Genomic DNA, 15,393 nt, shown 5'->3' with positions numbered 1-15,393 from the left:
ATTGCTCTGTTTATTGCAGTTCTGAGTGTTGCTGGGTCGGGTTTGGTTTTGGAATTGGATTGCATTGTTATGGTATTGTTGTGTATTGTTTTGTTGGATTGATTAATTTAAAAAAAAGAAAAAAAAAAAAAAGAAAGAAAAAAAAAGAAAAATTAAAAATCGATTTTTTTTATTATTATTTTTAATTTATTTTCAAATCGCAATTTGAATTCTAATCGATTTTTTTCCCACACCCCTAATTGTAACTGCAAGCAGGTCTGCTCTTTCTGCAGACAATGTGGATAAACTGATTTTTCCGGCAAAAAAACATGAAAATTGAGTGAAAGTCACCAGGGTTAAAGGCTGGGGGGGAAAGAAAAGTTAATCTGAGGCTGAGTTGACTTGAAACTGTTAAATGTTGCACTTTTTATATGTAGAAGAAAAGTTGTGTCATTTTATTTAATCTGAGCAACAACTTGAAGCAGTTTAATGTTGCACTTTATATGTAGAAAGGTTTTGTTAAGAAACCAATTCTGAGCCTTATCTTATTTAGTTTTTATTTGATATATGTTGACCACATGAACCCTGGCAATGGACCCTGTGTGTATATGTATGTTATTGTTATGCTTAGCCTGCTGTTGCACTGATCAGCCTAGTGGTGGCTCACATCCATCACACACACAGCTATTTTAAAGCAATGTCAAAAAGCCATTGTTTACAAATTTTGGTAAATAAATAACCAGAAAATGTATATTTTGTTGTTTTCTTACTGAACCGAACCGTGACCTCTAAACCGAGGTATGTACCGAACCGACATTTTTGTGTACCGTTACACCCTTGGTTTTGGCCTAAAGCTACAGACGAGCGGGGTCAGAAAAGCCCCAGAACTTGAGTCACAACCGACGTACTTCGAATTTAGACTGCCGTAAATGCCACGCTACTGTATAAGCCGCTACTTTTTCCCTACGCTTTGAACAATGCGGATCATTTATGGATTTTTCTTCGCTGACGGCCGTAATGCAAATAGTTTTCACAAAACGCACCCAAAAGTTATTGTTATTGCTTGTGCCATGGCGCCATCTTTCGGACTGGTTTGCTATTTAGTGCTTTCAGCGCCTCGAGCCGTCCATAGCGTTTCTACTCGTATGGTTTCTTCATTCATCACTCAGAGCAACGTTTTGTAAGTTTTACAATATAACTAAAACTATTCTTACTCGTCAAACCATCCTATGTGTGACGTCTGCAGGAGTGTTTTCATGCATATTTGTACGTGCTAACGTCATGTCGTGAGCCTTAGCTAATATGCTAACACGTTTACGGGTGTCTGTGTTAGCATTATTAACTTACAATGGCGTTTTTTTTTGTATTGTTTCAGTTTCACAAATCCCTCAGTAAATTCACCAAAATGTCACCGTAGAAGGTATTGTTAGAGATGTCCGATAATGGCTTTTTTGCCAATATCCGATAATCCGATATTGTCCAACTCTTAATTACCGATTCCGATATCAACCGATACTGATGTATACAGTCGTGGAATTAACACATTATTATGCCTAATTTTGAGAGCATGAGGAGGTTGAGGTGGGCGGGGTTAGGGGGGCGGAGTTGAGGTTTAGGGGGTAGCGGGGGGGTGTATATTGTAGCGTCCCGGAAGAGTTAGTGCTGCAAGGGGTTCTGGGTATTTGTTCTGTTGTGTTTGTTGTGTTACGGTGCGGATGTTCTCCCGAAATGTGTTTGTCATTCTTGTTTGGTGTGGGTTCACAGTGTGGCGCATATTTGTAACAGTGTTAAAGTTGTTTATACGGCCACCCTCAGTGTGACCTGTATGGCTGTTGACCAAGTATATTGCATTCACTTGTGTGTGTGAAAAGCCATAGATATTATGTGATTGGGCCGGCACGCAAAGGCAGTGCCTTTAAGGTTTATTGGCGCTCTGTACTTCTCCCTACGACCGTGTTAAAAAGTCATACATTTTACTTTTTGAAACCGATACCGATAATTTCCGATATTACAGTTTAAAGCATTTATCGGCCGATAATATCGGCAGTCCGATATTATCGGACATCTCTAGTTATTGTGTCTGTTTAGCTGATTGGAGAGCTAGCTTCCGCAGCTAGTCGGTCCATGTCGATGACTTCTGTTTTGTTTGATCAGCCGTTTTACTGCCATGTTACAGACAATGTTTGGAAACAATTAAGGTATGTAAATAAAGATTTATAAAATATTTATGTGTAAATAACTAATTTCAAAACGTATATATCTGCAGCTTATCCAATATATGGATTTTCTTGTTTTTAAATGTAGTGGGTGTGGCTTACATGCCGGTGCGCTCTAAAGTCCAGAAAATACGGTACAAGTTTTCCCCTTTGGAGGGATTCTTTCTCAGACACGCCTTCATACACTCCTGGAAGGTGTTCAGGTCTTAGTAACATGTCCATTGATGGAGTGAGCCATCCTGCCACAACTCTCGCCTCTAAACCAAGCAAACATATATCCCATGATTGACAACAGGTGTGTGAGACCGAACGTGAAAACAGGTGCAACTAATCGGTCGTCATGGTGACAAAACAAGAGTGCACAAATAGTCCAAAAACAAAACCGAACATAACTAAAACAAAACATGATCCCACATACATGACACACACACACACACACACACACACACACAAAATACAATCTATTTGAGTCAGCTACATGAAAGAGTCAGGTACAACCATCACAACAATATTTGAACTGTGGTGTACCTAATGTTTTGGTCCAAAGATGGTATATTAGAGAAGATGATCTGCATCGCACGCAAAGTGTGTTTTGCAGTCAGTCACGTCATTTTCTTTTTGTCATTCCAAACTAAACAAACGAGGACATGACTTCGGTGTCTTCAATGGCACTTGGGCCAAAGGTAAAGTGGATGGCACAAGAATTAAGTAAGAATTGCCAGATCACACACACACACACACACACGCACACACACACACACACACACACACACACACACGACACAGACAAGAGAGTGTCTCACATGTCACGGCAACTTGACGTGTCGCCGTGGCAACCGGCCTGTGGGGACACCTGCACTCTGCGGGTTACCATGGCGACGCACTCCAGACCTGTCAATCACACACTTGTTTACAAATACACACACACAGCAATTTATATATATATATATATATATATATATATATATATATATATATATATATATATATATATATATATATATATATATATATATATATATACACTACCGTTCAAAAGTTTGGGGTCACCCAAACAATTTTGTGGAATAGCCTTTATTTCTAAGAACACGAATAGACTGTCGAGTTTCAGGTGAAAGTTCTCTTTTTCTGGCCATTTTGAGCGTTCAATTGACCCCACAAATGTGATGCTCCAGAAACTCAATCTGCTCAAAGGAAGGTCAGTTTTGTAGCTTCTGTAACGAGCTAAACTGTTTTCAGATGTGTGAACATGATTGCACAAGGGTTTTCTAATCATCAATTAGCCTTCTGAGCCAATGAGCAAACACATTGTACCATTAGAACACTGGAGTGATAGTTGCTGGAAATGGGCCTCTATACACCTATGTAGATATTGCACCAAAAACCAGACATTTGCAGCTAGAATAGTCATTTGCCACATTACCAATGTATAGTGTGTATTTCTTTAAAGTTAAGACTAGTTTAAAGTTATCTTCATTGAAAAGTACAGTGCTTTTCCTTCAAAATAAGGACATTTCAATGTGACCCCAAACTTTTGAACGGTAGTGTATATATATATATATATATATATATATATATATATATATTTTTTTTTTTTTTCTATTTTTTTTTTTGGTAAGAGCATGACTTTCAAAGTAAGACAGGAAATAATAGAGTTGATTTCAAAGATGAAATAAGCGATAAGTCATTTCAAACCAAAGTGGCAGCTGACTTAATACACCTAACGAGGCCTTTGTGAAGGTTGTGTGAAGGTCACAAGTGTTTTTGTTGACTTTCCGTCTTCGCGATAACTTCTCGCCTTGCTTTTCTCCCCCCTCATCAACCTGTTTGTTCAAAATAAACACGACTTTAATCACCTTTTATCGGCGGCGGCGTGACAACCTGTGGGCGCCGCGACGATACGCTCCCAACCGACACCCCCCCTCCGCCCTCCCCCGCCCCGCCCCTCCCCCCCTTCCTGAGAGGCACCTTGTTTTCCTCCCGTCGACTAATTGACGCGCTCGTGAGCTTTTGCTATTTCTGCATCGCCTTCTTCACGCTGCATACATCAAGTGCAAATAAATAAATAAATAAAGTATCTCCACCGCATCCTCCTGGTGACACAAACATGTGTACTTTCAAATTAAAAGACAGCGGAGAACGTTGTTTTGTTTCCTTTCGCTTTGCTGCTTTTGCATAATCAAGTCTGACATTTTGATGAGCCGAGTTGGTTTCCCACCACGGAAAGGCAACATCTTGCGTGTCACACAAATAGGGCTCGGTACTGTTCACATTTGAATTCCCGCTACTTGGGAATTGGACCATTTTTCGGTACTTTTGTGTGTGTTAACAAATATTAATTCTATTGCAACATTTAACAATTATCTGATTCCGATAACTGCTGTTCAGTTATAATATCTTGTTTCATTATCACTGTGGAAGTCGCTTCCTACTCGTTCCACGACTACACACGTCGCAGGCGTGCCGTTTCTACCAAGTTTTTAATGTTCATGTAACAAGTCAACAATCTTTTCAGATGTTTTCTCTCTCCAGTCTCTCCCACCTCTTCTCCTCCACTCACTGTTAAAGGCAACAGATGATTAGATTACCACGTACCACCTGTGAAATCTAATCACCTGCCAGCTGTGTCTCGCCGTCAGCACATCCGACGGTGCTCCGCCCTCAACACCATCGACAGAGGCGGTGACCTTTGCTCCTGCAGGCGCGCTGGTCACACTCTCCCTCCACAATCACATTTCGAAGTCTCATTAGCATGTACGGATATAGATGGAAGTAGTGTGTACCGTATTTTTCGGAGTATACAAACCCCGTTTCCATATGAGTTGGGAAATTGTGTTAGATGTAAATATAAACGGAATACAATGATTTGCAAATCCTTTTCAACCCATATTCAGTTGAATATGCTACAAAGACAACATATTTGATGGTCAAACTGATAAACTTTTTTTTGTTGTTGCAAATAATCATTAACTTTAGAATTTGATGCCAGCAACACGTGACAAAGAAGTTGGGAAAGGTGGCAATAAATACTGATAAAGTTGAGGAATGCTCATCAAACACTTATTTGGAACATCCCACAGGTGAACAGGCAAATTGGGAACAGGTGGGTGCCATGATTGTGTATAAAAGTAGATTCCATGAAATGCTCAGTCATTCACAAACAAGGATGGGGCGAGGGTCACCACTTTGTCAACAAATGCGTGAGCAAATTGTTGAACAGTTTAAGAAAAACCTTTCTCAACCAGCTATTGCAAGGAATTTAGGAATTTCACCATCTACGCTCCGTAATATCATCAAAGGGTTCAGAGAATCTGGAGAAATCACTGCACGTAAGCAGCTAAGCCCGTGACCTTCGATCCCTCAGGCTGTACTGCATCAACAAGCGACATCAGTGTGTAAAGGATATCACCACATGGGCTCAGGAACACTTCAGAAACCCACTGTCAGTAACTACAGTTGGTCGCTACATCTGTAAGTGCAAGTTAAAACTCTCCTATGCAAGGCGAAAACTGTTTATCAACAACACCCAGAAACGCCGTCGGCTTCGCTGGGCCTGAGCTCATCTAAGATGGACTGATACAAAGTGGAAAAGTGTTCTGTGGTCTGACGAGTCCACATTTCAAATTGTTTTTGGAAACTGTGGACGTCGTGTCCTCCGGACCAAAGAGGAAAAGAACCATCCGGATTGTTATAGGCGTAAAGTGTAAAAGCCAGCATGTGTGATGGTATGGGGGTGTATTAGTGCCCAAGGCATGGGTAACTTACACATCTGTGAAGGCACCATTAATGCTGAAAGGTACATACAGGTTTTGGAGCAACATATGTTGCCATCCAAGCAACGTTACCATGGACGCCCCTGCTTATTTCAGCAAGACAATGCTAAGCCACGTGTTACATCACCGTGGCTTCATAGTAAAAGAGTGCGGGTACTAGACTGGCCTGCCTGTAGTCCAGACCTGTCTCCCATTGAAAATGTGTGGCGCATTAAGAAGCCTAAAATAGCACAACGGAGACCCCCGGACTGTTGAACAACTTAAGCTGTACATCAAGCAAGAATGGGGAAGAATTCCACCTGAGAAGCTTCAAAAATGTGTCTCCTCAGTTCCCAAACCTTTACTGAGTGTTGTTAAAAGGAAAGGCCATGTAACACAGTGGTGAACATGCCCTTTCCCAACTACTTTGGCACGTGTTGCAGCCATGAAATTGTAAGTTAATTATTATTTGCAAAAAAAAAAAAAGTTTATGAGTTTGAACATCAAATATCTTGTCTTTGTAGTGCATTCAATTGAATATGGGTTGAAAAGGATTTGCAAATCATTGTATTCCGTTTATATTTACATCTAACACAATTTCCCAACTCATATGGAAACGGGATTTGTAAGTCGCACTGGAGTATAAGTCGCATTTTTGGGGGGAAATTTATTTGATAAAAGCCAACTCCAAGAATAGAAATTTGAAAGGCAATTTAAAATAAATAAAGAATAGTGAACAACAGGCTGAATAAGTGTACGTTACATGAGGCATAAATAACCAACTGAGAAGGTGCCTGGTATGTTAACGTAACATATTATGGTAAGAGTCATTCAAATAACTATAACATATAGAACATGCTATACGTTTACCAAACAATCTGTCACTCCTAATCGCTAAATCCCATGAAATCTTATACGTCTAGTCTCTTACGTGAATGAGCTAAATAATAATATTTGATATTTTACGCTAATGTGTTAATCATTTCACACATAAGTCACTCCTGAGTATAAGTCGCACCCCCGGCCAAACTATGAATAAAACTGCGACTTATAGTCCGAAAAATGCGGTAGTTTATGGTGTGTTGTTTTGGGTTTTGTTGCGCCCTAAAAAGTGTTAATACTGTAAGTGTTTTCCTGTCAAGTGTAGTTGTAGTTTTCGTGAACAAATTTGCAGGTGTTGAAATTGCCATGTAAAATTGCTAGGGATGTCCGATAACATCGGGCTGCCGATATTATCGGCCGATAAATGCTTTAAAATGTAATATCGGAAACTATCGGTATCGGTTTCAAAAAGTAAAATGTATGACTTTTTAAACCGCCGCTGTACGGAGTGGTACACGGACGTAGGGAGAAATACAGAGCGCCAATAAACCTTAAAGCCCCCCCTTCCCCCTCCAAGGATCGTGTTCGCTCAGGTGCACGCATGGATAATGAGCAGTGCATTATGGGAAGTGCGCTGGCATTAAAAGTCTGGCAGCTGCAGCAGGAGCTCACTCAGACTGAAACAATGTCCCATCAGCCACAGGAAGTGACCCCGCCAGCTCCCACGCCGTGGCGAGGGCGGGCGGGCGCGGCGGTTTGTATTCATGAGCTCCTTCGTGCGTCCGTAACGCCAGCAAGACTCGCCCCGAGGTTCCTTATACACCATCACCTCGCCGCATGAAAGATGCAGCCGACACAAACTGACAAAAGAGCGACGGCGGCGGAGTCCAAATGTGGTCGACATGCTTTCACGCTCGTCTTCTTGTCATGTGACGCTTGACTGCACTCATGTCCTGTGGTCAGCGCCATAGACATATATAAAGGCTAGATGACTCACCCGCGCTGCTGGCCGATGGAGACCGACGTTGCCACATGGCGGCCATCTTGCGTCGGGCAGCACGCCCACTCATAACATGAATGTCTATGGTGCATGTACTATTGAAATAACCATAGCTTGCTCAATTTTCAACCGATTTTCAAACGGGTTGGTTTGTTATAAACGTCAGAGATGTAGTTATGATACTGCATACTTATAATGGACTTTCATATGAAAATAATATTAAGCAGATAGGTAAAGCAATAGCTATACACACACACACACACACAGTATTTATATTACACATTTACCGAGATATTTTTTATATATAAAAAAAAATATATATATATATAAATAAATAAATACAATTCCATTTATTTTATTATATTGTTAATATTTATGTTATTTTATAATACATTTTAAAATTTAAATATATTTACATTTTATATATAAAAATCTGTCTCATGTTGCCACTCTGTAAGCTAAGAGTTGTTAATTTAGCAATGCCTTAGCTTGAATGACAGGGACACAACTAATGACAATAGCATAGATATTCACACCTTTATCAGAAGAACCAAACCAACATAAAATTATCTCACAGACAGTAGGTCCTGGCCAGTTCTGTCTCATTTATCACAAATATTTTGACATTAAATCTTCATATCGTCCCATTCCTAACCAATACCTTCCATAACCTGAAACTTTCTAGAAACCCATGAAGGTCTGTGATTGGTTTTGTATTTAGGTTCTGGATTTGGAAACAAATCCAGAACCTTTGAAATGCGTTACCACTACACAGCACGGTGCGCTGAGTTCCTGTAGTCGAAAAAAGCCCAAGAACAACTTGGTGTGGTGTGGAGGGGATGTAGGAAGCAGGGGCAGGTGGGGAGAGATGGGGCTTCAAGGTTCAAGGTTATTTTATTTTGTCTTGGAGACAAGGACCAGCTGCACACAATACAATACAGTACAACACAAAACCAATAAGACACACGGTGCACACACAGTTGGAGCTAATGCCCTTTGAAAAGGACTGCTTTGGTGAGCTTCTGTCTCATGTTGCCACTCTGTAAGCTCAGAGTATTGATTTTTGCAATGTGGTGCAGCCTTAGCTTGAAAAACAGGGACACAACTAATGTTACCAGCGTATGGTGGTGACTGTCAATGCCATACTGTGTGTCGCCGATGTGCTCCCCGAGCAAAAACACATCCTCTGAACCTATCCTCTTCCGCACAATGTAGAGGACCTCTAGCAGTTTGATGGGCTGTGATCGTCTGGAATCTGCTGATGCCTGGCGAATGACCCACTCTGCTGCCCTGACGACCCTCACCGTGCCTTCAGACGGAATCACCAGGCCTCCATTGTTTCTTAGAGTCAGCAGGTGGTAGCTCTTGTCCTTACTGGCAGATGCAGCGTCCGTCACCAGGCTGGCACGGCAGACATCACAGGACAGCTTCTTCACCGTCCGTCGCACAACAAATCCTGAAATTAGAGGTAGACCGATTAATAATATAATAACTTATAATAATAATTAATAAGCATGGGGAAATTAGGGGGACATTTCTTTTTTAGTACTATCGTCTGATTAATTGGCCATCGTTTTCCCCCAGATTTTGACTATTGGCACTATCGGTTATAGGCAAAATACACTATCGGTCGACCTCTACCTGAAATGTACACGAGAGCGTTGTCCACAAGACCATCGAAGCGGGTGGGAAGGTAGCTGTGGTCATGTACAAGGGCAGGAATGTCAGCAAACGGGGATGGAAGATCTTCTCTTTGTTCTGCAGAGGACATATCTACAGCTGACAGGTTTGTAGATGTGTCGATGTGGTAGGACTGGGCAGCAGAGGACATTGCTACAGCTGGTAGGGACTCTGTGTCATCCTGTGCAGTCACATTGCCTTTAAGAAATTGATCTTAATAGGCTTGTCCCCTTATAAGGCAAAAATATGTTTTGTGGCTCTGGACAAAAATGACTCTTTTGATTGTAAAGGTTGCCTACCCCTGGGTGTAGTTTCAATGTTCGCACATGTTTATTCATCCAAGTGTATGAGTGACAGAGCAAGTGAGATAGCCAGTGGTTCTCAAACTTTTTACACAGAGTACCACCTCAATATAATAATATGACAAGCCAAGACCAATGGACACATTTGTCCGTGTACGGACATGTTGATGACACCTGGACATTCCACATGCAAATACTCACAACATCAGGCTGAGGTTCATCCTGAGACAAGTCCATTGGCAGGTTGTCTTCCGCTCTTCTAGCAGTGGTTGTGCTTCTTGTTGCTATCGGCTAAAATAAACATAAGAGTGAAAAAAAACATATTGAGTGTCTAAAATGTGCTGTAATAAGCAACACATTATTTCTTCCTAAACTTGCAGAAAGAAAAACTAAAGTGTGACATTTAATCACATATTTATATATTGATATATCAATCTTATACACCTTGAATTCTTGTTGGTCAATGATACACATACCCTTTGAAGATGAGCTGGAAAGTTGAAAATTGTTGGCACAACACCATCTTTAAGCCGGACAGTCTGCCCCGTCCTGTCAAAATCCTCACTCCTAAAGTGCTCACTGCAGAGCACTGTCCTGCCAGAGGCAACAAAACCATCCCTTCTTAGGGCAAGTTCCCACTGCCTCTTCCTCTCTCCGGTTTTGGGAAACCTTAAAAACGTGAGAAAGGTAGCCAGATATATAAATTATTGTCAACATTTTCCACCCTTCTTTCCTTTAACATTAAGGGTAAGGACAAAAATACACACCTAAATTATCATATTTTTGGGGTAATTGTATGTATGTATGTATGTATGTATGTATGTATGCATGTATGTATGCATGTATGCATGTATGTGCATGTATGCATGTATGTACTTTAAGAATAAGACAACCACACTAAAAGAGTTATAAGAAAGGTGTCCAAAAGAAACATTCAATTGTGTAAAAAGCCTTGGGTCAACAACAATCTTGCAATACTATTATCTCACATAGCCCCGCTGTTCCTGTGTAGCAGGACCTGTATTGTACATACATCCACTAAGTAACTAACGATTATCCTAATTATAGTCATAATATTGTCATATCTTACCGGTGAAAGGTGATCCCACGGGTTCTCGTTTTGAGACTACGGCGATTAGAGCATCCGTAGGCTGCACAAAAGTCAGGCATCTTCACTGGTAGGCGTAGTTCTGTAAACACAAAGCCAGCAATTTCCTGTATCATAATGTAAGATGTTTTTAACAAACCAAACCGCTTGGAAATCATGTGCAACTTAAGTTATGTTGAAAAGAAAGAGCAATTCTGCCTCTCCCACTGATCCTTTTCCCATGAAACGAGCTAACAAAATTGTTCAGCTAACTTAGCTAACGTTAATAGGTACAGCTGGCCAGGGACAAACATACAACCTTATTTTTTAAGTCGTTTTTCGAACAGAAAAGCTGCAATTTCAACATGTCCAAGCATCCTGAATCATAGCCACGTTAATAACGTGTGTAATAAACAAAACCGTTTGTAAATCCGTCAAGATTTCAGCGAGTTAAGAGTATTTTTGTTTGTGCAGATCACTCACCTTACAACAGCTACCATAGAACGTACCAGAATAGTTGACCGTCACAAGATGGCCGCCGGTGAACTACGCTGGAGACTCCGCCTTGCGCCATCTACTGATATATATCTATGGTCAGCGCCACCTCATCTACTTCCTGCTTTCTTCTGACGCCGCTCATTATACACACCACGCACGCCATGCGTCTTCTGGGGACTTTTTTACTGTAACTTTCTCATCTAATTCTCGTATCATCATGTATTTGTTGTATCGTCATGTAATTGTTGTATTATCATGTAATTGTTGTATCATCATGTAATTGTTGTATTATTATCTAATTGTTGTATCGTCATCTAATTGTTGTACCATCATGTAATTGTTGTATCATCATGTAATTGTTGTATTATCATGTAATTGTTGTATCATCATGTAATTGTTGTTTCATCATGTAATTGTTGTCTTGTCATGTAATTGTTGTATCATCATGTAATTGTTGTTTCATCATGTAATTGTTGTATCATCATGTAATTGTTGTTTCATCATGTAACTGTTGTTTCACCATGTAATTGTTGTATCATCATGTAATTGTTGTATCATCATGTAATTGTTGTATTGTCATGTAATTATTCTAATGTTAATTGTAATTGGTCATGTTGTATTGTCATGTAATTGTTGTATTGTCATGTAATTGTTCTATTGTCATGTAGTTGTTGTATCGTCATGTAATTGTTGTATTGTCATGTAGTTGTTGTATTGTCATGTAATCGTTGTATTGTCATGTAATTGTTGCATTGTTATATAGTTGTTGTATTGTCATGTCATTGTTGTATTGTTGTGTACATGTTGTATCGTCATGTAATTGTTGTATTGTCGTGTAATTGTTGTATCGTTATGTAATTGTTGTATTTTTATGTAACTGTTGTATCATCATGAAATTGTTGTATTGTCATGTATTTGTTGTCTTGTCATGTAATTGTTGTATCGTCATGTAATTGTTGTATTGTTGTGTAATTGTTGTATCGTCATGTATTTGTTGTATCGTTATGGAATTGTTGCATTGTCATGTAATTGTTGTATCATCATGGAATAGTTGTATTGTTGTGTAATTGTTGTATCATCATGTAATTTTTGTATCGTCATATAATTGTTGTACTGTTATATAATTGTTGTATTGTCATGTAGTTGTTGTATTGTCATGTAATTGTTGTATTGTCATGTAGTTGTTGTATTGTCATGTAATTGTTGTATTGTCATGTAAGTGTTGTATTGTCATGTAGTTGTAGTATTGTCATGTAATTGTTGTATTGTCATGTAGGTGTTGTATTGTCATGTAATTGTTGTATTTTCATGTAATTGTTGCATTGTTATATAGTTGTTGTATTGTCATGTCATTGTTGTATTGTTGTGTACATGTTGTATCGTCATGTAATTGTTGTATTGTCGTGTAATTGTTGTCTTGTCATGTAATTGTTGTATCGTCATGTAATTGTTGTATTGTTGTGTAATTGTTGTATCGTCATGTAATTATTGTATCGTTATGGAATTGTTGCATTGTCATGTAATTGTTGTATCATCATGGAATAGTTGTATTGTTGTGTAATTGTTGTATTATCATGTAATTTTTGTATCGTCGTATAATTGTTGTACTGTTATATAATTGTTGTATTGTCATGTAGTTGTTGTATTGTCATGTAATTGTTGTATTGTTATGTAATTGTTGTATCATAATGTAATTGTTGTATTGTCATGTAAATGTTGTATCGTCATGTAATTATTCTAATGTTAATTGTAATTGGTCATGTTGTATTGTCATGTAATTGTTGTATTGTCATGTAATTGTTGTATTGTCATGTAGTTGTTGTATCGTCATGTAATTGTTGTATTGTCATGTAGTTGTTGTATTGTCATGTAATTGTTGTATTGTCATGCAGTTGTATCGTCATGTAATTGTTGTATTTTCGTGTAATTGTTGTATCGTTATGTAATTGTTATATTTTTATGTAACTGTTGTACCATCATGAAACTGTTGTATAATTGTTGTATTGTCATGTAGTTGTTCTAATGTTAATTGTAATTGGTCATATTGCATTGTCATGTAATTGTTGTATCATCATGAAATAGTTGTATTGTTGTGTAATTGTTGTATCATCATGTAATTTTTGTATCGTCATATAATTGTTGTACTGTTATATAATTGTTGTATTGTCATGTAGTTGTTCTAATGTTAATTGTAATTGGTCGTGTTGTATTGTCATGTAATTGTTGTATTGTCATGTAATTGTTGTATCGTTATGTAATTGTTGTGTTTTTATGTAACTGTTGTATCATCATGAAATTGTTGTATTATTGTGTAATTGTTGTAACTTCATGTAATTGTTGTATCGTCATGTAAATGTTGTATTGTCATGTAATTGTTGTATTGTTATGTAATTGTTGTATTTTTATGTAACTGTTGTATCACCATGAAATTGTTGTATTGTTGTGTAATTGTTGTAACTTCATGTAATTGTTGTATCTTCATGTAATTGTTGTATTGTCATGTAATCGTATTGTCATGTAATTTTTGTATCGTCATGTGATTGTTGTATCATCATTTAATTGTTGTATTGTCATGTAGTTGTTGTATTGTCATGTAATTGTTGTGTCATCATGTAATTATTGTATTGTCATGTAATTGTGTATACTTCATGTAATTGTGTATACCGTCATGCTATTGTTGTATTGTCATGTAATTGTTGTATTGTCATGTAGTTGTTGTATTGTTATGTAATTGTTGTATTATCATGTAGTTGTTGTATTGTCGTGTAATTGTTGTATTGTCGTGTCATTGTTGTATTGTCATGTAGTTGTTGTATTGTCATGTAATTGTTGTATCGTCATGTAATTGTTGTATCGTCATGTAATATTTGTATCGTCATGTAATTGTTGTATTGTCATGTAGTTGTTGTATCATAATGTAATTGTTTTATTGTCATGTAATTGTTGTAAGTGTAATTGGTGATGTAATGTTGAATAGTTACTGTACATGTAGTTATTATTGTAGTGTAAATGTGCATACAAACATGCTGTAGTAAAAGTGGGATCATGGTGCATTCTGGGTAAAAGAGCGACAACAAAAGGGCAGCAAATGTAAAAGAGGCCCAAGGAGACGCCATTATAGTGGATTTAAGGAGTGGCGAGTGAAGCGTGGAAGTGGATCTGAGCGTCCTTCATCAGCTCCTCCTCCTCCTCCTGCTCCACGTCGCTTGTTGACAAAAGTTGAGAGAAAAAAACAAGTCGACACGAGCAGAGACGTCGTCGTGTTTTGTTTTTTTTATCCCCGCCGCTCCTCCTGGCGTCTTTGTGATGTCAACTCGTCTTTCTAGTGGAGCTCCCGTCTCCCTCGCCGCCTTCAAGCCCCACACATCCCTGCTCTGCTCAGAAGCAGCACGCCACCCCGGCCTGCTCAGAAGCAGCACGCCACACAAACAGCCAACATGGCAGCAAACACGGTTACTTACACCTTGTGTTGTTTTCTTTCTTCCTTTTTCCCAACGTCTGAAAGTTGCCTCTCGCCCGCTGCTGAGTTCCCAGGGAACACCACCGACATAAAGGATCTCCTTCACTAATGTCACCGAGGCCCCCGGGGGCCCGCACAGTCTTCACTTTCATACGGCGCCAGCCTAGCGCAGTGGCTACAAAGCAGCGACACACAACAATAGATAACATACTCACACACAACACAACAACTGCTCTTGTAAAGAAGACTCGACATCAAAATGTCCATAAAAATGACAAACGTGTAGCGCTATATTGTTAGCAAACTTAACAGGATGGGTTAAAAATAAAGATAAATGCTTTAAAATGTAATATCAGAAATTATCTGTATCGGGTTTTTTTTTCTTGGTTTTTTTATTTTCTTAAATCAACATAAAAAACACAAGATACACTTACAATTAATGCACCAACCCAAAAAAAAAAACTCCCCCATTTACACTCATTCACACAAAAGGGTTGTTTCTTTCTGTTATTAATATTCTGGTTCCTACATTATATATAAATATCAGTGACGTGCCGTCACTAGAGGCAGGGGATGCGGGGCCTCACCTGCCATTAT

The 15,393-nt window shown here is 38.8% G+C and overlaps 2 protein-coding genes across 5 annotated transcripts in view; one reads left to right on the top strand and one right to left on the bottom strand.

Moving 5' to 3' along the window:
• The window catches only part of si:dkey-22o22.2 (neural-cadherin), a 367,974-nt gene that overhangs the window by 144,677 nt on the left and 207,904 nt on the right, over positions 1-15,393 (top strand). The gene's annotated exons all lie outside the window — the stretch shown is intronic.
• LOC133659848 (uncharacterized) lies at positions 8,625-11,423 on the bottom strand. Of its 4 annotated transcripts, none has more exons than XM_062062646.1 (6): positions 11,158-11,423; positions 10,842-10,941; positions 10,228-10,420; positions 9,953-10,042; positions 9,411-9,542; positions 8,625-9,225 (listed from the first exon to the last, which is right to left on the bottom strand). In XM_062062646.1, the coding sequence occupies exons 5-6, from the start codon at positions 9,538-9,540 to the stop codon at positions 8,756-8,758; spliced, it is 600 nt and encodes a 199-aa protein (XP_061918630.1). In that variant the 5' UTR covers positions 9,541-9,542; positions 9,953-10,042; positions 10,228-10,420; positions 10,842-10,941; positions 11,158-11,423; the 3' UTR covers positions 8,625-8,755. The 4 variants fall into 4 exon arrangements, with proteins under 4 accessions (XP_061918630.1, XP_061918628.1, XP_061918627.1 ...); XM_062062644.1 differs by having other exon boundaries at positions 11,322-11,364; XM_062062643.1 differs by having other exon boundaries at positions 10,842-11,423.

This window comes from Entelurus aequoreus, linkage group LG11, assembly GCF_033978785.1.
Source record: "Entelurus aequoreus isolate RoL-2023_Sb linkage group LG11, RoL_Eaeq_v1.1, whole genome shotgun sequence".
NCBI classification, from domain to species: domain Eukaryota; kingdom Metazoa; phylum Chordata; class Actinopteri; order Syngnathiformes; family Syngnathidae; genus Entelurus; species Entelurus aequoreus.
Note: the sequence above shows the minus strand (reverse complement) of the source record. Positions and strands in the feature narration are given on the sequence as shown.

Bases quoted from the DNA above. Each gene is read 5' to 3' on its own strand.
- LOC133659848 (XM_062062642.1), bottom strand. From the start codon at position 9,600: ATGTCCTCTGCTGCCCAGTCCTACCACATCGACACATCTACAAACCTG. The intron at 9,226-9,410 runs GTAGAGGTCGAC...CTCTAATTTCAG, and splicing joins CGCTCTCGTGTACATTTCAG to GATTTGTTGTGCGACGGACG.